Source organism: Myotis yumanensis, unplaced genomic scaffold, assembly GCF_028538775.1.
Source record: "Myotis yumanensis isolate MYYU_CA2020_CCGP unplaced genomic scaffold, mMyoYum1.0.hap1 SCAF_11, whole genome shotgun sequence".
In the NCBI taxonomy this organism is placed as follows: Eukaryota; Metazoa; Chordata; class Mammalia; order Chiroptera; family Vespertilionidae; genus Myotis; species Myotis yumanensis.
The window spans coordinates 52552682-52574000 of NW_027223762.1; the positions used below are offsets into that span (position 1 = coordinate 52552682).

Here is a 21319-nt window from a genome sequence, read left to right on the forward strand (position 1 = left end):
TTGTGTTTTGCTTTTTTGAAAGGGAAACTAAAAAACTGAAGCTATGCATGGACATATTCCAGAACTAGTTTGGAACTACAATTATAAGAAAAAGGCCATGTTAGCATCTGGTCCACCTCACTTCCAACTCCCCCCCCCCCCCCCCAAAAAAAAGTATAAATGGTCTACTATATTAGTCAGGATGGAGTCAGTTGTGCTGCAGTAAGAAAATTACTCAAGTCCCAGTGATTTAGTACAACAGCTGTGATAGCAGATTGATAGAGGGGTTGTACTTCACATAATCATCCTGGGACTCAATCTGAGAAAGGCACTCTTATAACGTACGTAGCTGCATTCACTAGAAGAAGAAAAAAATGGCCCCTTCATTCACAGCCTGGGAACAGAGAAACAGAAGAATTAGGCATAGGCTTTTCACTGCTTCAGCCTACAGAGTCCACCGTCACTTTGACTCACATCTCATTTAGCATAATAGTCACATGAACCATCTTTCTGTAAGGGTACAAGAAAGTGTGATCTTTGCTACACCCTAGAGGAGAAGCGAACTGGGAATGGTTGCTCACCAGAAGTCTCTAATTCAGTTACCATCATAGGAAGTGATACCAGACTGGCTGCACTAAATGTTTCAAGACTCTTCCATCCAACCAAGGAGTTAAGAACTAAAATAGAAAATTCATGGTATTAAATGACTGGCATTGAGCAAGGAAACCAAACTATTTAACTATAGCATTAAGTAAATGACTTTGTATATGTGTTTAGAATCTAATGAATATGTCAATAGTAATGTTTGAAAGAATGTTCATGAAATTGAAAAAGAATACTACATAAATTATATGGGTTCAATTTTTTTAACCATATGCACACATATAGAGACAATGTCCAAGATGGGAGGCAGAAGGGGGCAGTAAACCAAAGTTATAAATATCTCTGAAAAGCAGGATCATGAAAATTTTTTCTCTGTACTTTTCTGTGTTTTCAAGTTTTCCATAGTAAGCCATAATACTTTTATTTAAATAACATTTTCTCAATTAGAAAAGCATGTTCTAAAACTCAGTTCTCATTATTTCTTCCTTACTTTCATAACTGCCTTTTAAATTATTAGCTAAAAAAAATTAACCATTTTATTGTGGTAAAATATATACAGCATAAAATTTATCATTTTATTTTATTTTTTTAATCTTCACCTAAGGCTGTTTTTTCTTAATTTTTCTTTTAAGAGAGAGAGGGGAAGGGAAAGAGAGGAGAGGGAGAGAGAGAAACATCACGTGAGAGACACATCGATTGGTTGCCTCCCACATCTGGTCAGGGATGAACCTGCAACCAAGGTATACGCCCTTGGCTGGGATTCAAACCCACGACCCTTTGGGCCATGGAGTTGATGCTCTAATCACTAAGCAAAACCAGCCAGGGCCTAAAATGTATCCTTTTAGCCATTTTTAAGTATACGGTTCAGTGGCATTAAGAAATTCACATTGTTGTCCAACCAAAATATTTTAATCATAACACTGACAACAATGTACTGTGCATTTCCAATGAGCATATTTTACCAACTCTATCTTCAACATAAAATATAATTATTCCTTGTTTTTTTTTATAACCACCATTATTTCAATAAGTGAACTATAGGTGCTACAAAATTATGTGTTGAGAATTGAAGTCTTCACTGTTCTGTCTCTTCCCACCATTACAGTACAAAGAGACCACCACTTTAATCAACACCATACTTGAAGTTCAGCCAAGGTCATCTTCTGGAGGAGAGGGAAAGAGCAATGATGAAATTGTCCAAGAACTTGTTACTTCTATCCGGAGCAGAGTTCCAGGTAAGAAATAATCTCTGGCAACTGTATATAATGGAACTTTTAGGAGTAAACTCAGAGAGCTGAGTGATAGCAGGTGTCCAAATTGCTTATTGTGCAGACTTGTCTTTCCATAGAAAGCTCTTGTGATGTGGCACAGTCCATTCATAGAGGCCTACAGCACCTCAACTGCCAGATGCATAAGGCGCAAGTTGGTTTCTAGCCACTGTAACTTTCAGACTTTTTTCTGAGCTTCCTAATGTCTCTAGAGCTGTGCTGTCCAAGAAAGTAGCCGCTAGCCACATGTAGCTACTTAAACTTAAAATTAAATTTAAATTTTCTTTTCTTGGTGGCACCAGTGGCATTTCAAGTGCCCCCATATTGGATAATAAAGATCATTTCCATTATCATAAAAGGTTCTATTGGACAGCCCTGCTCTAGAATCCATGTCACTTTTCTTCTCCACTCAAGATAAATAGCTGAATTAATTTCACCTTGTTTTCTGGCGAGTTAAGGAATCTTCCTAAATGATCAGAGAGAACCACTTTAACACTTTTGTTAAAATGACTGCAGATGTAGATTTATTCATCTATTGCTCATGGTTGGAAGAGATGTAATTATAGGGAAACAAAAATTTAAGCAGAAAATAAAACAATAACTATAAGAGTAAACTGTGTTTCTCACTCTACTCACAATAATTCTCACACCAAATGTGTGGATCGTTCCCTCACGTTAAACAGTTCTCCAACTCTCTGGACACCAACTGGGTGTCCCTACAATTTAATTATGACATTAACTGTCCAGAGTGAGCACAGACTCCACAGATTAAAGGCTCAGTCCCACAACAAGACTGCTCCCCAACTGTAGATGCTGCTTGCAAGTCCCAGGTTGTGATCTGTACTTCTGACCAACCAGCTACAAATCAAGGGTTCCCACAACCCCAGCCCCTTCTTGGGTTCAGTAATTTTCTAGAACAGCACACAGGACTCAGAAAACAATTGCCTTTACAGTTCATTTGAAAGGCTATCATGAAGGAGAACGATAAAGAGCCAGATGAAGAGGTCCTTGGGCAGAAGCTCTGTCCCCGAGGAATCAGGGTGCACCACCGTCCTGGCACATGGATGTGTCCACCAGCCCAGATTAATTCAGCTATTTATCTTGAATGGAAAAGAAAAATGACATGGATTCTAGAGCAGGGCTGTCCAAGAAAATCTTTTATGATAATGGAAATGATCTTTATTATCCAATACTAGAGGCCCGGTGCACAAAAATTTGTGCACTCGGAGGGTCCCTCAGCCCAGCCTGTGCCCTCTCACAGTCTGGGACCCCTCGGGGAATGACCACCTGCTGGCTTAGGCCCGCTCCCCAGGGGGTTGGGCCTAAGCTGGCAGTCAGACATCTCTCTGGCAGCCTGGGAGTCCTCAGGGGATGTCCATTTGCCAGCGGGGAGCAGGCCTAGCTGCAGTTGGACATCCTTAGCACTGCTGAGGAGGCAGGAGAGGCTCCCACCACCACCGCTGTACTGGCAGCCATCAGCCTGGCTTGTGGCTGAGCAGAGCTCCCCCTGTGGGAGCACACTGACCACCAGGGGGCAGCTCCTGCATTAAGCATCTGCCCCGTGGTGGTCAGTGTGTGTCATAGTGACCAGTGATTCCCAGTCGTTCTGCTGTTGGGGTCAATTTGCCTATTACCCTTTTTTTTTCAATCTATTTTATTGATTTTTTACAGAGAGGAAGGGAGAGGGATAGAGTTAGAAACATTGATGAGAGAGAAACATCGATCAGCTGCCTCCTGCACACTCCCTACTGGTGATGTGCCCACAACCAAGGTACGTGCCCTTGACCAGAAACGAACCTGGGACCCTTGAGTCTGCAGGCTAACGCTCTATCCACTGAGCCAAACCAGTTAGGGCTGCATATTACCCTTTTATATAGGATAGAGGCCTGGTGCATGGGTGGGGGCTGGCTGGTTTGCCCTGAAGGGTGTCCAGGATCAGGGTGGGGGTCTCGCTGGGGTGCCTGGCCAGACTGGGTGAGGGGCTGAGGGCTGTTTGCAAGCTGGCCAAGGCCCCCAGTGGGAACCCTGACCCCATGAGGGTGTGGCCATCCTAGGTGAGAGGCTGATGGCTGTTTGCAGGCTGGCCACAGCCCCTTCAGGGTGGGGGTCCCCCCTGTGGTGCCTGGCCAGCCTAGGTGAGGGGCTGATGTCTGTTTGCAGGCTGGCCACAGCCCCTTCAGGGTAGGGGTCCCCACTAGGGTGCCTGGCCAGCCTAGGTGAAGGGCTGATGGCTGTTTGCAGGCTGGCCACAGCCCCCAGCCACGCAAGCTCCCAGTGGAAGCTGGTTGAAAGCAGGTATCTGGAATTTATTTAGCTTCTATAATTGAAACTTTGTTGCCTTTTGCAGAGGCCACAACCGGCCAGAGCAGGCGGGAAGCTTGGCTTTCTCCATCGCTGGGGCAACCAAGCTTCCTGCTTGCTCCAGCTCCGTGGCTGCCGGCCACCATCTTGGTTGGGTTAATTTGCATATAGTCTCTCTGATTGGCTGGTGGGCGTGGCTTGGGAGTAGCAATGGTATGGTCAATTAGCATCTTTGTCTTTTATTAATGTAGATGGGGGCACTTGAAATGCCACTGTGCCACTGAGAAAAGGAATTTTAAATTTAATTTTAAGTTTAAGTAGCTACATGTGGCTAGCGGCTACTTTTTTGCGCAGCACAGATCTAGAGACATTAGGAAGCTCAGAAAAAAAGGCTCTCCAGAGCCTTTTGGTTGGGCTTTTATGGAGGCTTCATATTGTAAGCATGGTTGGTTGATTAAATCATCAGCCCCCAGCCCCTCTCCTCTCCCAGGAGGTCAGAGAATGAAGCTGAAAGTTCCAAGCCACTAATCACAGGGCTGGTTCTGCTGACAACCAGCTTCCCCAAGCTTTGGGTTCCTAAAAATCAACTCATTAACATAAGCTAGATGTGGTTGAAGGGGGCTTGTTATGAATAACAAGAGATGCTGTTTTTACCTTTATCACTCAAGCTGTTTCAGGAGCCAGAGTCAAAATTTCAAGGGTCTTAGGAGATCTGGTCAGGAGCTAGAGATGAAGACCAAAATATGTATATTCTTGTTATATTACAGTATCACAGATTGAGTCTTGCCAAGTGCCCCAGAAAAAAAAGGGGTCAGTGTGACCTCATAAACCAGTTATTTGCCTCCTAAAACAGGCCTCAAAAGAATCTCTTCTTGAGCAGAGTCCTGTTGATGTTGAAGCAAACTGAGTCAGTTATTTTAGAAAGCAATTTTTAATAAGTCTAAAATGGAGGACTAGGTGAAATGGGATGAAGATAGATGGATGGATGGAAGGATGAAGATAAAGTGTATTTGTCTCAGAGTTCCACTGACACCTAGGAGGTTTTCTCTCCAGGCTTCATAAAGCTTATACTTTTACTGTGAAATAAGTGATGCCATCTACTGAGAATCGGGGCAGGGATGCAATTGGCTCAACAAGAGAACTGAGGGTTTGGAACACCTGAGGCAAACTGTTACCAGTGAGGTGCCCTCTGTGTCCCTACCTGTTACCAGTGGAAGTGGAGTTCTTGGGGTGCCATGGGCGAAAGAATTCCTGAGGCTCCCACAGGAGTTATTGTGGCGAGCTTTATTGATGAGATAAAATTAAGGGGGTTTCCTTCCCAGGTCCCATCTTCCTCTGTCTCACTATGGTAAAAGTCCAGTCTAGTCTTCAGCAGGGCTAGGATTAAAGCCTCGGCCCAGCGTTTCCCCTCCACATCAAAGCACAGGTCAGTCCAGCATGTGACCAGCTTAGCTTGTGTTCCCAGCTGTAGCCCATGGCCATGTGGTTGCTTAAGGCCACATAGTAGGCTAGCATGAGGGCAAGTGCAGGTCACGTAGCAAGAGAGTGCAAGGGAGTAGGAACAAGGCTAGGCAGAGAGAATTCTTTGTCTGGGGATTTCACTGCACTTGCAGTGCTCCACCCCCAGCCAATTATCTTTTTCCCAGGATAGACTGACAGGTAAACACCTTCCCTAAGTCACCCGACTTCATTTCGCATGCATCCAACTCCCCCTTTGTTTGACCCCTCCCCCCAGTGACTTGCAGGGAATGGACCATTCTCCCTGGGGAGAATCAAGTTGCAGTTTCCCGGTGAAGCTGCCCAGAGGACCATACTTATAATGTCTGGCCACCCCTTTGCTCTCTTTCTGTTGCTAATATTACAAACTAGCTAAGCCTGGCTGGCGCGGCTCAGCGGTTGAGCGTTGACCTATGAACCAGGAGGTCACGGTTGGATTCCTAGTCAGAGCACCTGCCCAGGTTGCAGGCTCTATCCCAGAGAGAAGCAGCAGGAGGCAGCCTAACAATGATTTTCTCTCTCTCATCATCGATGTTTCTATCTCTCTCTCTCTCCTCCTGCCTCTCTGAAATCAATAAAAATATCTATATTTTTTTAAACTAGCTAATTATGATGATAACAAAATGATAGAAGGAGAAGACGAAGGGCATGTGGACCCAAAAGATTGGACTGACCCACGCTGCTTGTGATTTTTTACAGCAGCCAAAATGTGACTGGTTAGGAAGGAATTTGATAGGTGCGTTTCAGAGCCACTCATTTACCCACACTTTATTAAGATATGCAAGGAAATACACTTCCTTCATATTTTTTGGAGTTTATATGAGCCTCCACTTGCTCGATTGTAGGGGAAAAGAACAAAATTTCTGATCCAGCTTGAACCAAGGGCCTGTTTCATAATTCAGTCAGTCCCTTTGAATTATGCTCAGTAACGTGGCATAAATGCAAATTCTCTCTCATCTCTCGGTCTCTCACTGCCAACCCTCCTCTCCCATATGCCACACAGGTGTGCTGGGAAGAGTTGGGCTTATCAACCTGCAAGGCAGAGGAGACTCAGGGCCCCTGGCACCTCTGTTCTCAGGGATGTCTCGGATCTACCCGGTAGCTGCTTATCCTGCTAGCATTTGCCACCGACGACTGCATGGCCTGCCTCCCATTCAGCCTAGGCCCAGGCACAGGAGAAGTTGGCTTCAAGAAAGGCTAAAAGCCCTAACCGGTTTGGCTCAGTGGATAGAGCGACGGCCTGCGGACTGAAGGGTCCCAGGTTTGATTCCGGTCAAGGGCATGTACCTGGGTTGCGGGCACATCCCCAGTAGGGGGTGTGCAGGAGGCAGCTGATTGATGTTTCTTACTCTCTATCCCTCTCCCTTCCTCTCTGTAAAAAATCAATAAAATATATATTTTTAAAAAAGAAAGAAAAAAAGAAAGGCTAAGACAAGTAAATTACAACCACAATGATATGAGGACAGAAATTAGTGATAATCGATCTGAGGAATTGACTCTCTATGTTTCAGAAATACTAGAAATGGAGAATGCTTCTGAGAGCCTTTTCACCAAAGATCCTCAAGGACGCCTTAACTCCTTGACCACTGTTCTTGGACAAGAAGTGGACCGGTTTAACAATCTGCTGAAATTAATCCACGTATGGGCGCTCACTGCCATCATTGCTGTGGGGTATCAAAGCTGTGTAGAGAATTATATAACATGAGTGTGCTTAGAGCCTTCCCTTCCCATCACTTCAACATTTCCATTTGAATATGCTAACAATTCTTCAAGCCCAACTTGTTTAAAATTGAATTTACACTTCCCAAACAAGGCCACGTTACCTCTCTAATAATGGCTTTGTGTAGATGGGACATTACAAATCCTCTATCTCCTCATTATCCTTACACCCTTAGAATTACCATTGACAGATCAGAAATGTGATCAGAGACCACTTTAGAGAACTAAAGCATTAGAGATATAGTTCTCGTTCCTGATGTCTAGTTTGCATTGAATAAGATTGCATTTATGAGGACTGTGAAAGCCAGCATTTCTCAAAGTGTGGGTCACAAAACACCTGCAGTAAAATCCACTCTGCTGCAGGTTCAAAATGTAACTCCTGATCCCACTCCAGCCCTGAGAGAGAATTGCTGGAAATTCCTGGGAAGATGGACTTTTTTAAAAGAAAACTCCCCCAAATGATTTCACTGCAACTAAAACTTGAGGGCAACTCTTTGGTCTTTTGCCTTATGCTCAGGAATATGTTCTCGCTACATGGTCTTGACTGTGTCATGATGGCTAAACACCTTCCTGGTTTCTACGTGTATAACATTGATAAGGGAAACACAAAAGCTATTAGAGACCAAATATAGAACAATAACAGGAAAAGTTATACCACCAAGCAGGGAACCAAATACCTACCACAGAGTCAAGGCTTAGTGATAAGATTGGAGAGGACAGATGGAGTAAATCTTTTAAAGCCAAAGGCCATCTGTCCCCTCCTAGGAAAACAAAGTCTCTGAATGTTGCTGGTTGGCTGGCAATGCCTAGCCTCATGGGTCAGGGGTACACAGCGGCAGCTGAATATAGGAAGTCCTCACCTTGGGACTATGGCATCGAGGCAGGTATACGCCAGTGTCAGCAGGCCAGGTCCCCAGCTCAGGGCCAATTACCTTCTGTCTTGAATGAATCAGGATACAGATTAAGCTGCTGTGATAAAGATCCCCAAATATAGCAACCAAAACGAGATAGAAATTCACTTGTCTCTCAGCTACCTGCCCAGAGGGAGCCCTGTCTAGGGCAGGTAGTTGGTCTTGCTTTCTGAGCTCATCCAGGGATCCCAGAGAGAGGGTTGGATCTTCCAGCCTTAACAGGTAGCTGCCACTTCTGGGTCTAAGGTGGCTGCTCCCACTGTCCCCTTTTGCTAGTCACTGGGGGGCGAAGAGAGCTGAGGAAAAGCAGCTTCCTCATAAAAATGTGATACAGAAGTTGCATGCATCATTTCTTCTTGTATCCATTAGCCAAAATGGTCACATGGCCACACCCCAGCTGCAAGCCTGGCTAAGAAATAGAGCCTCGCCCTAACCGGTTTGGTCCAGTGAATAGAGCGTCGGCCTGCGGACTGAAAGGTCCCAGGTTCGATTCCTGTCAAGGGCATGTACCTTGTTTGTGGGCACATCCCCAGTGGGTGGTGTGCAGGAGGCAGCTGATCAATGTTTCTCTCTCATCGATGTTTCTTACTCTCTATCCTTCTCCCTTCCTCTCTGTACAAAATCAATAAAAATTTTTTTTTTTAAAGAAAGAAATAGAGCCTCTGGGTGGATTGCTCTCTGCCCGATTAAAACTAGGGGGTGGGGCGGACTGGTGTTCAAAGGAAGAAGAGGAGATGGGTGCTGCTCGTCCCTTGTCTCTTCCACATCCCCCACTTGAAGACAGACAAGTCTAAGCATCACTTCCTCCATATACGCTTCCTGGACACCAGCCCTCCCCTCCAACATCCCATGACTTAGGAACCCTTCCTCAGGGGCCATCATTTCTGGTTCTGTGTCTGTCCCTGTAATTACCACATTGTTTTGTAATCCCCCCTCCATGAGTAAGGCTTTCCCAATGGAAAATGACTTTCTTAAAGAAAAAGGGACTGGTATATTAGCCATCTCTGTTTCCCTGGTACCTGACACATACTAAATCTTCCAGTGGCATTGTTCAAAACCATTTCTTTTGGCTGCTGGGGACATTTCTCTTCCTCTCTTCTTCCCACTTCATTGGATTCTGCTACTAACTGCAGGACCTGCCCCCCACCCCATTATTTTACACCCCATGGCTGCATGTTGTAAAGATGCATGGAGGATGGGAGGGTCTGACCCACCAGACAGTATGCAGAGAGTATGGAACCCAGCCAGAGGGCCTATCAATTAGCAATGGGTGCATTTCCCACTTGCTAATTACATCTGTGCAGGGCACCAACCCTTTCTTGTTCTCTTAGACTTCTCTAGAAACACTCAACAAAGCCATTGCTGGATTTGTGGTGATGTCTGAAGAAATGGAAAAGGTGTATAACAGTTTCCTCAACAACCAAGTTCCCTCGCTGTGGTCCAACACAGCCTACCCGTCCCTGAAACCACTAGGATCATGGGTCAAAGACCTTATTCTGAGGACCGCATTTGTGGACGTAAGAAAATGCTCTTCTGTGGGGTTTGATAAATCTAGCGACGCCGTTGGCCCTAAGGTCCGTAGGGAGCCCTAGCTAACATATCGACAACCCTTGAGGAATCATCGCAGCCCAAGGAAACGGATCCTCTCAGAATGGCATCACTTTAGACATGTCGTGCTAATTGTAATGGAGTTTGCCCCAGGCCCTTATCCCAACATCCCATTTTAATTCCATGCCATCCCTGGAGATTCATATTTCGTTCACGGGACCCCACTGTGAGGTACAGAACCAACCTGAAATGGGCCCGAACCCCAGTGTGGCCTTGCTACCATCTCCCTCTTGTCCACCCTCTGTAATAACCAGGTTCTGGGTTTGTGGTCAGGCTGCGGGGTGAGGGCAGGGCCAGGGCAGGCGGTCAGGATGGGGCTGGCAGCTCACCCAGGACTGGTTTAGATTCTGCCTCTTGAGAGGCCCTCCAGAATCTGACTTTGATTTAAGTGACAAACTCCGTCTCAGGAAAACAGTACATTTTGGTGTAATGTGTCTCCTTCAGCTGTGGCTCAAACGAGGGCAGCCTAAGTCCTTCTGGATCTCCGGGTTCTTCTTCCCTCAAGGATTTCTAACAGGTACGAGTGCTTTCCCCACGGACGCCCCCCCCCCCCCCCCCCCCCCCCGCCCCAGGAAGGCATGGTGTGCTCTGGCCCGGGCCTCTAGGATGGGCAAGCTGGCATGGCCGAGACTGGCCTCACCACGAGGCTGTTGACTTATAGGGAAGTCCAATGAGGCCCCGCTCTTCCTGGCTTGCCAGGGAAAAGGATGACAGAAACAGCAGATGTTCCCTAACCCCTGCCCTTGTCGGGTTATGCAAACACCGCTGCCCCTGTGGACACACACAATGAGCCCCAGATCCCCGTGCAACCCGTGCTCCAGGGCACCACACGCCCTCCAGCTGCTCCGGCTCCAAGTCTAAGCAGCTTCCCTCCCTCTAAAACTCTTTTAAGAACAATTTTATTTTTTCATTACAGCTGACTAAAAAATACTCTTGATGTCCATTCCTCAGCCCAGGGGGCAGCGGGGTGTTATTTCAGGGATTCCTGCTAGAGAGCCCCAGAGTGGGCCAGGGCCGCTGGACTGCTAGATGCTAATCAGCTGAGCCCTTTTTCTTTCTCCTCCTGAATCCCCAGTAAACAGCCCATACAAGACAGCTGGAACAGGTCTGTCAAGTGGGGAGACTGGGTTCTGGAACTCCCTCACTGGTTGGTCTCCCTCCAGGGCAGAGCAGTGCACTTCAGACTTAGCCTCCTTCCCTCTCTTCCCAGCCATGACCACAATACACGTGTTGGCCCCGCCCCTCCCAGCATCACCCATAGGCTTCCTGTCTCCCGGAACTAATTCAGATAAGGTGCCAATGGTTGCCCCTTCTCCATGGAGAGGAAGCTCTCTAATGCTAGAGCAGCCTGGTTGCAGGCAAGTGGGGGCTGTGTTTGGACAGCAGTGATCTTGGTCAGAGGAGCCATTTTTCTGATTTTTTCTATTTACAGGAACTCTTCAAAATCATGCTCGGAAATACAATTTGCCTATAGATGAGCTGAGTTTCAAGTACAATGTAATTCCTGTCTATCGGGATCAAGCTGCAGTTATAGAAGCTGCCAAGACGGTGAAGTTTGGAGAAGAACTACCCATGGACCTGCAGGTATTGTCTCCCTGACTGTTGTGATAGCAAAGCAGCATCTGTCCCACTGTCATTCAGTATCTCTGCCAACCTCCCCGCCTCTCCTGCCTCCCATATGTAAGAGCAGAAGGGGCAGGATGGGGCTCACACCCCCCAAATCGAGCTCCCCAATTAGCAGTGACTAGATCTGAACCCAATGTGGGACAGGGTGAGGAGGTAGAGGTGGTGCCTACACCAGCAAGCAGTTCTCAAACACCAGCTGGGAGACCTACAATTCAGTTCAATTCTGACGCTACCCAGAGATAGCATCTGACCCCACAGGTTAAGAGTTCAGTCCTACAAGATTGCTCCCCACCACCCCCATTTCAAATGCCAGTTTCAAGCCCACATTGTCACCTGTGCTTCTGACCCACTGGCTATATGTCAGAGGTTCCCATGACTCCATCCTGGGCTTCAATCAATTTGCTAGAGTGGCTCAAAGAACTCAGAGAAACATTATTTTTAATATGTTTTTATTGATTTTTAGAGAGAGAGGAAGGGAGAGAGAGATAGAAACATCGATGAGAGAGAAACATCGATTGGCTGCCTCTTGCACGCCCCCAACTGGGGATCAAGCCTGCAAACTGGGTGTGTGCCCTTATAGGGAATCAAACCAGCAACCTCTTGGTGCATGGGTCGACGCTCAACCACTGAGCCACACCGGCCAGGCGAAACTTTTTACTTAACTAGTTACTGGTTAGAAGGATATAACTCAGAACAGCGAGATGCCTAGGGTAAGGTATAGGGGAAGGGCACAGAGCGTCTATGCCCACCAAGTGTGCCACTCTCCCCACATCTCCACCTGTCCACCCTGAAGCTCTCTGAACCCAGTCCTGTGGGGGTTTGTGGAGGCTTCATTACATAGTCATGGTTGATTGGATCACTGGCCATCGGTGACTGAACTGAGTCTCCCTCCCTAGAGGTGCTGTGGGGGGATACACTGAGAGCTCCAGCCCCCATCTTTAGGTGCTGCCCAGACCCATCTCATTAACATAACAAAAGACACCACTATCACTTTCAACATTCAGGAAATTCCAAGGATTTCTAGAGCTGTGAGTCAAAGCTACAGAAGGCCCTGGCTGGTTGCTCAGTGGTTAGAGTCACAGGTTCGATTCCCAGTCAAGGGCATGTACCTCCGTTGCAGGTTCCTCAGCCCCAGGAGGAGCATGTGTGGGAGGGAGCTAATTGATGTTTCTCTCTATCTCTCTCTTTCCCTATCTCTCTTTCCTCCCTTCTACTCTTTCAAAAAATCAATGGAAAAAATATTCTCAGATGAGGATTAAAAAAAGTAAAGAAAGAACCATGGAGGAAGACCAAATATATATATATATAATTTTGCTTATCTGAATGACCAAACATATATTTTTTTTATAAATCACAATATCACAGATACCTACAGTAACTTTCTTCTTGTGGAGAAAATATATCAAGAGGTTAAAAGCAGGAGTTTCAGAATCAGGCAGGCCTAAATTTAAATTCTGACTCTTCCCCTCTGTCAGGGCCAGCAAGAGCACTGCTTGGCACTGCTGCTCTGAGTTGTTCCAAGTCCATATATTCTTCTCAATTCTTCCCGACTATGCCAGGGCTGGTCCCTTCTTGAGCTCTGCCCATTGTTCTAACTGTTGGGAACTTAGTCCAAGTTCCTCCTTTATCCTCTGCTCACTAGTTACAGGTGTTGGGTCTGAGCTCCTCTGCCTGGTGCTGGACCTCCTTGGACACCAGGTCTTAGACCGAGAAGCCATGAGAGGTTGTGGGTGTATAAGAATGAGTCTTTATTGCAGAAACCGGTGGCCATAACTCATCAGACAAGACAGTCCTTTATAGCAAAGTCCATACAGGCAGGCAGCCAGACACCGGCTAGTGAATATGAATCTTTCCCATGAAGCAGCATCAGTCTCTGTACCCACAGCTATTATCTGAGCAGCCGCACGCTGCCCCCTAGACTCACCACCTCACATCGTAGCGGTACCTGAGCTCCCCTGCCCAGCACACGGGCTGGTTAACATGGTGGCTATATCTGAGCTCTCTATGAGCTCTTAGCCTTGATTGGTAGCAGTAGCAGCTGTCAGCTCCGTCTGAGCTCTCTAGCCTCTCCTGCACACATAGGTATATTGACAACAAGGCCTGTTACTCCCATTGTCCATGACTATCCGGGAACCCTGGCCTGGTTCCCACACCCTCTCCAGCTGTGTGTGCTAAAGCCATTACTATCATATCTGCACCTCAGTATTTGCATCTGTAAAATGGGGCTGATGCCACCATCTTCAGAATTGTCGTGCGGTGTAAACAAAACTGCAGATGTCATGTGACCCACACAATAAATATCACCATAAGATGAATTATCTGCATCATTCATCCAGCTGTCTCTTAGCAGAAGTGATACACTAGTTTCATACATTATATAAGTAATTGAAGAACTAATTTAACCGGACTGCCTGTTACAAGGGGTCCAGGCTGCCTGTCACTACTTCAGCCAATTAAGCAGAGACAGGGTTGAATCATATATGAGGAGCGTTTATTCCAATAATGCCGGCAGTATGGGAGAGCAGCAGGTCATTCCCAAAAATCTGCTCTGCCCTCCCCATAAGCCAGCTGCTTATATTGGATGGAAAGACAAAGATTACGTGGGAAAGTAGGAATGATAGGCATGGGAAAGTCGGCACGGTATAATCATTACAGGTTACAAGTCTGCAGGCTGGGGCCGGCGGGGGGTGGGGGGGCAGAGGGCGGGAGAAGAGGACATCACAGAGGGCAGGTGCCTCTGGGTGCCCCGGGACCCGATAACAGGCAATAGGGGCTGGGGTTGTAAAGAGCAGGTGCCTCCAGGACTAGATTGTTTCAGCCAGGAGGTTGTAAATCTTTCCATGATGATAGGCAGTTCTCAGGACAGGAGGATGGACTGCATTCTGATGTTAGCGCCCATGTCCCAGGGCGTACAACTCCCAGCCAGGTTAGAATGCGCTTTCTCTAATCAGAACGAAACAGTCATGGTAACAGAGCATGATGAATATTTCTTCCTTTATTTCTTGTAACAGCTAGTCCCCACTATTCTATTTCTACCCCTAACACAAATAGGCATGCGAGAAGGGCTGTTTGAACTCTGCTCACACAGTTTACAAACTCCCGAGCAGAGGCTCTCAAAGTGGGGTTCCCAGAGCATCATCGCCTGGGAACTTATTAGAAATGCAAACTCCAAGGACTCCTTCCAGGCCCACTGACTCAGAAATCTGTATATTTTAACATGTCCTCCATGGGGTCTTAGCCCGCTAACCTTTGAGAACCACGACTCTAGCATGTTAGTGATTCTCAACCTTGACTGCAGGTTAAAATGACCTGTAGCGCTATGTTCTGATACCCAGGTCTCATCTCAGTTAGATCAGGATCACCCCAACACATTGGGCACCGTTGTTTTATAAAGCTCCCCTGGGGATTCCTATATGCAACCAGGGGTGTGAACCAACGCTGCCAAGCTGAGCTACTCTGCGTAGAGGCACGGAGATGTTTAGGGGGAAAGGGAGCCTCTGACTCAAAGCCTCTGACTCGGTTCACCCCAGTGGGCCTTATATGTGTCATGAAATCAAAAATTTGCTCCAGATTGCTCTTGCCAATAACGTATCCACTAACCCAGTGGTCGGCAAACTCATTAGTCAACAGAGCCAAATATCAACAGCACAACGATTGAAATTTCTTTTGAGAGTTAAAATTTTTTTAACTTAAAGTATATAGGTAGGTACATTGTTATTAACTTAATTAAGATACTCCTAAGGCTTAGGAAGAGCCACATTCAAGGGGCCAAAAAGCTGCATGTGGCTCGCAAGCCGCAGTTTGCCGACCACGGCACTAACCAATCAGTGGAGTTGGGGTGAATGGCTTTTGCTAACTAAACCTGCCTTAAAATATCATGGTATTAGTAGGAACTGTTCCTGGGCAATTCTATCAGCATCCACTCTACTCAGATCTGCTCCCATAGCCTTGAAAGACCTTGCTGACAAATAACTGATGGTCATCACAGCCCTCTTATCCCATCTGCTTCCCATGAGCAGGGAAAAGTCTTAACGTCATGATCGCTATTCTGAAGCATATGAAGGGTTTCCCAGGGGTGTCGCCTATTAGACATGTTGATGGAGTATGCGGTTTGGTGTCAAGCTAAAAAAGCAAGTTATTTTAACTGTCGTAGCCTCTCGACAGTATTCTCCTCTCGAGAATATGAGGAACAGCAGCAATCTGGTTCTCAGAATTAACTGAGGAGGATGTGGGGCCACAGCTACTGACCGCCTTCTCCTCTTCTCACCTGTAAACTTCTGGGTGTGTTTCAGTTGCCCTCTCCTGAGGATGGTGTTCTCGTTCATGGGATGTTCATGGATGCTTTCCGGTGGGACGATGAGGAGTTGGTGATAGAAGATGCGTTGCCCGGAGAGATGAACCCAGTGCTGCCTGTGGTGCATTTTGAACCTCAACAAAATTACGACCCAAGCCCAACACTTTATCAGTCCCCACTTTATAAAACAGGGGCCCGGGCAGGAACACTCTCAACCACAGGTAAGGATGCTCTGACCCTGGTACTAATAATGACCAAATGCAAACTACAGTCGAAGCCCAAACACTAAGCTCTCCCTTGGTCCAACTAGCTAGGCTTAAAATGAGGCCCACTTATACACGTTTACAAATGCTGTAAACTCTGTTTATTTTAATATGGAGTATGGTTGGATATTTTAAAACCGATGATTGCTTCTATTAGTTTAACGAGTAGAAGATAGTTAATTGAGCAGTGACTTCTAATTTTTCAATGATGGCGTCAGTCGACACTAAAATCTCTCACCAAATCCACTGCGACTCATCAAAGAGATTTTAAAATAAATTATTAAGTGGAATGTCAGGCTGCAAAAATGGAAATCTGAGTAGACCTGAAACTGAGATACGGCCCTGAAGAAAGGAACCAGACAGAAAGAGAGCCCTCTGAACAGATAAGCTGAAGAACTGAATGGAGACAGTGAAGGGTAAGCAAGGAGGATGAGCTGAGGAAATCCCTCAAAATTCACAATGCAATTTTTTAAAAAAAGGAACACTGTGGGAAAAGCCAGAATTCCCAACATTGATCTAGTAGGCAATCTGGGAGAAAGTAGAGAAAATGAAGAGTGATAATATTTTTAAAAATAATGGCCAATCATTGCCCAGAAAAGAAGAAACACTTGCAATCTCATATTAAGAGATCTCACAAAGTCTGTTAGGGATAATTTTTTAAAACATAAATAAACAAATAATCAAATTTTTAAAAGTAACCTAGGTATATCAGAGTGATACTTAAGACTATCAGAGATGTCCGGCCGGTGTACTCAGTGGTTGAGTGTTCACCTATGAACCAGGAGCTCACTGTTCGATTCCAGGTCAGGGCACATGCCAGGATTGCAGGCTAGATCCCCAGTAGGAAGCATGCTGGAGGCAGCTGATCAATGATTCTCTCTTATCATTGATATTTCTCTCTCTCTCTCTCTCTCTCTCTCTCTCCCTCCCTCTCCTTTCTTCTCTCTGAAATTAATAAAAACGTATTTTTAAAAAAGACTATCAGAGGTAAAATCCTCAGAGCAAAGAGGTAAAACATATTAACATGCTGAAATTAAAATTCCAGAGAATCAGATTGATAGACAACTCTCATGATCCACAATGCATATAAAAAGATAATAGAGAAACATCTTCAAAGGCCGGAGACAATACAACTTTGAACCAAAATTGGAAATACAAGCAAATTATCATCCAAAAGAGAAAGTGTGATAAAGACAATCTTAGACATACAAAGGCTCTAAATTAATAACCACTGGCTCTCTATTTAACACACACACATACACACACTTAAATCTTTCAAAGCTTGACCATAAAAATGATTTTAATAATAATTTATAACTAAATTACCAAATGATAGAAATATGGGAGATGAAGCAGGGCAGAAAGAACTAAGAAAAAAAATGCTTCCCTTTTGAATAGAGAATATAGATACTGATACTTATTTTTCTAATAAAATATTCAGTTAAAGTATGTTCTCTAAGGGTAACATACAGAATAGAACTAAAATAGACACCCCTATCACCTGCATGATCTCCCACTCCTATTATAAATCTAAAAAGTATTAAGAAGCTAGGAGCCCTAGCTGGTTTGGCTCAGTGGATAGAACATCAGCCTGTGGACCAAAGAGTCCCAGGTTCAATTCTGGTCAAGGGCACATGCCCAGGATTGTGGGCTCAATCCTCAGTAGGGGGCATGCAGGAGACAGCCAATCAATGATTCTCTGTCATCATTGATGTTTCTATCTCTCTCTCCCTCTCTGTTCCTCTCTGAAATCAATAAAAATATATTTTAAAAAAGAATAATAAGAAGAAGAAACTAGGAGATGCCTGGCCGGCCAGCGTAGCTCAGTGGTTGAGTGTCGACCTATGAGCCAGGAGGTCAGGGTTCAATTCCCGGTCAGGTACATGCCCAGGTTGTGGGCTCTAACCCCAGTGTGGGGCATGCAGGAGGCAGCCGATCAATGATTCTCATCATTGATGTGTCTCTCTCTCCCTCTCCCTTCCTCTCTGAAGTCAATAAAAATATTTTTTAAACGGTGAATAAAATCACCACAGGGATGCTGTCAACAAAATCCAGACTCTGGAAAACCCAGTTACCTTGACTCCTAGTGCCGTACTGTTTGTATCGAGGGATTAGTCTTTAAGTAATGACCACGCTTTCTCCTGTGTCCTTAACTAGGTCATTCAACCAACTTTGTGGTGACCATCCTTTTACCCTCCCAGCGGTCCAAAGATTACTGGATTGCCAAGGGCTCGGCTTTGCTCTGCCAGCTGAATGAGTGAAAGGGGCCGCTCGGTGCTGAAAAGGAAGCAGGCCAGGGCTCTTTGTAGGGAAGAGTCGGCGTAATTTATATGTTAGCAAAACAGCATTACTTCTGATCTGATTTAATGGTAGTAAGTGTGGCTTTTTACTCCTCTTATAATCTAAAATAAAGTGTTTGAGTTTTTCTTTCTGTGGGTAATTCAAGCTTTGATGTGAAAACAGTGGGTTCAGTTTCCACCTCTCAACTTGCTCCCTCTTCCCCAAATGAGATCCAGGAAACTGCCCCTTAGTGACCTGGGGGACACCACTTCCTGCCCCCCCCAGGACAGCCAGAACTCAGCACTTCCTTACCCACACAGGCTCCCTTCCTCATCACACAAATATGAAAGGCCTGGTATGCACTTCAGTCACATGGCCCCGGGTGATGATGAAGACCAGATTTCTGGGCCAGACAAAGGCTCAGAGCCTTCATCATGGGAGGTTGATGCTGTGACCATGACAACTGGAAGCAAATGAGCAGGATGATAAGATCCTGGCCCAGGGCGCCGGTTCCCGCACTCCCCGCGGCTATATTACAACCCTTGGAAGAGCCTGTGCTTTCACCGAAGCGCAGGTGGTCCTGCCCAGTGCCCAGGAATTTTCCCTTCCGCTTTAGGGTGAACCTGTGAACACTGTCCAGGTGCCACCGGGTGGAAGAACTGGGTCAGTCGTAGTGATCCAGTCCTCCCATTTACCTCCTCTCCTTCATGCCCATTCCTATCAAAGCGAAGAAGTCACAGGGCAGCAGGGAGCGCCACTTGTACTCCTCAGAGTTTAGTGCAGAAGTCAGAAGCTGCTCTTGGTGTTTCAAGCAGGAACAGGTGCTCACTAAGCTTTGGGAAGGGCTGCAGCTGCTGAAGTCGGGGGGTTGACGCTAGGCACCCCAGCAGCTGCAATCCAAGGTCAGAAAGTGGCAGGAAACCTTACAACTCACAAGTACACCAGGCTGGTGCGCAGCTGACTAAACAGTGGGGTATAGAGCTTGGCCCCCGCACAAACTTGGCTCTGTTGGACCCTGCTCACAACTGCCACCACCACTGAAGAGAAAGCTCTTCTGCCCCCTCAGCCCTCCAGTCTCACAAACATATATCTCACTATGAGAATCTTAGTTACGGCAGCAAGGGAATCTGGAAACGTGTAGCCCTCCTGCCCCTGCAATACAGGGGTGCAGAGGTGGTGGACATGGATCCTAAGGGCCATCACACCATTCTCTTTTCCATGAGGCCCTCAAAGATCTCTGGGCCCAGGAAATGACTGAGTGAACCCACAAGAAGGTCTTGGCAAAGGAGGAAAGGCCACAGAGCTGAAAGCCCAGGCAATCAAGCTACCCTAAACCAGGTGAGGAACAATGGCATCTGCTTCATGTTGGCCCCACCCAACTTCTGGGAAGACCCTCTGGGTTGTGAGCCACTAAGAGGCCCAGTAGGACCATAAGGAAACTGTGCCGAAGCTGGGAGACCCTGGCCTGGACACATGGTGGGATCAGAGTGAGGGTGGGGGAAGGGAGGCCTCTATCGGCTGGGCAGGGCTAAAAGTTCCGATTTCAGACTAAACTGGGGCAGCTCTACTCTTCCTCATTTTATATAGACATTTCCAATAAAATTTTATTTGTAAAAGACATAGACATATAAAATAAATACATAACAAGACAGGAGGGGGGGCATTTGAAAACCTTTTCTTGCACCTGACAAAGCTACCCATCTTCACACGTCAGTGACACCCTCACATACTGCACATAATGATAGCATGTGTCAGGGTGCAGGAGGCAGCCTACTCACAGACCAGGAATAGAGAGGAGCAGGAAAAGGCCCACGGCCTACTGACCCCCTGCATCCAGGTCAGGAGGAATAGGGAGGAGAGCAGCAGAAAGGGCAGGACGAAGGGTCAGGATCCTAAGTTGCAGGCAGGCCCAGGAGTAGGGCCCGGGAGTGAAGCAGTGATGGTTTTCAGAGGGTGTCAGCAAAAGGGTGGTTTCCCCAACATATACACATTATGGGGAAAAGTCTACACACAAGAAAGGTATTTAATTATTTTCACATAATTCATTTACAATTAATTATTTTCATTCAGCTCATTATGTTTTAAAACCGTACACCTACCCCAAGCATGGTTGGATAAACCCAAAGTTATTGGAACCAACACTGGCTTTGATTCTGAACATCTCCTGGGCTGGGGCTAAGCGCATGGAGGACAACAATGGCTATTCTTCAAGTCCAAGGGGTCAGGGTCTTGGCCTGGCTCCTCCAGTCATTACAGATGAGGTGTCTCTGCTTGGAAAGCCAGAACCAGCATCCAAAACACGGAAGTCCAGAGAGACAGGGAGGCACGCTGGCCAGCATCTGGCTGTGGAGGGAGTGCCCAGGGCAAGGGAGCCACAGCTCAGTCGAGGTGGGCCTGTTCGGAAAGGACCTGGCGTTGTGGGACCACAGCACCGGGAGGCAAAGGCAAAGAGTCTCAGGGCACAGCCGGAGCCACTGGATATTCCACAGCCCCCAATGCCCGCACAGCTGCGTTTCGTCTCCCTTCTTTAAAGACCAGAATAGATCTTAGTACGTTCATCAGTTTCTTATGTCGTTGGTACCTCATCACCACTGCTACAACAAAGCCAGATGCAAGCACTAAAACTAACACATTGGTTGATTCTCTCCTGGCTATTTGGTTCTTGATTCAAGAAGTATTAAAACTCTAGGTGCAAGAAGGCCCACCTCAGACTTGCTTATCATTAGCCTGTAGGCATTCTCAGGCAGGGACCCTCCTCACTCACCATGCACAGAGGCACAGCCTAGCCAGGAGGTGTCCTCTCTGAGTCTCTGGCTCTCTCTCCTACCCCAGCTCAGGTCTGAACACCACTCAAGGCATCCCAGGTCAAGACAGTATAAAGGGTCCAACTCCATAGCCAGCTTGAAAGGAAATGGCCCAGAAAAAAATCCTAAACAGATCAATGCCTTCATCAAGGAAGGATGTTTGAGG

The 21319-nt window shown here is 46.4% G+C and overlaps 1 protein-coding gene across 4 annotated transcripts in view; it reads left to right on the plus strand.

Annotated features, from left to right (window-relative positions):
• The window catches only part of DNAH6 (dynein axonemal heavy chain 6), a 253702-nt gene that overhangs the window by 228741 nt on the left and 3642 nt on the right, over window positions 1-21319 (plus strand). For 3 of the 4 annotated variants that reach the window (XM_070429592.1, XM_070429593.1, XM_070429594.1), the window contains 7 exons: window positions 1688-1817; window positions 7160-7287; window positions 9610-9795; window positions 10331-10403; window positions 11319-11470; window positions 15805-16027; window positions 18227-18446. In XM_070429592.1, coding sequence (XP_070285693.1) covers window positions 1688-1817; window positions 7160-7287; window positions 9610-9795; window positions 10331-10403; window positions 11319-11470; window positions 15805-16027; window positions 18227-18330 — 996 coding nt within the window. In that variant the 3' untranslated portion in view covers window positions 18331-18446. Of the gene's footprint in view, window positions 1-1687; window positions 1818-7159; window positions 7288-9609; window positions 9796-10330; window positions 10404-11318; window positions 11471-15804; window positions 16028-18226; window positions 18447-19572; window positions 19688-21319 lie in introns of those variants that run through there. The other variant, XR_011473183.1, reaches the window with a different exon arrangement.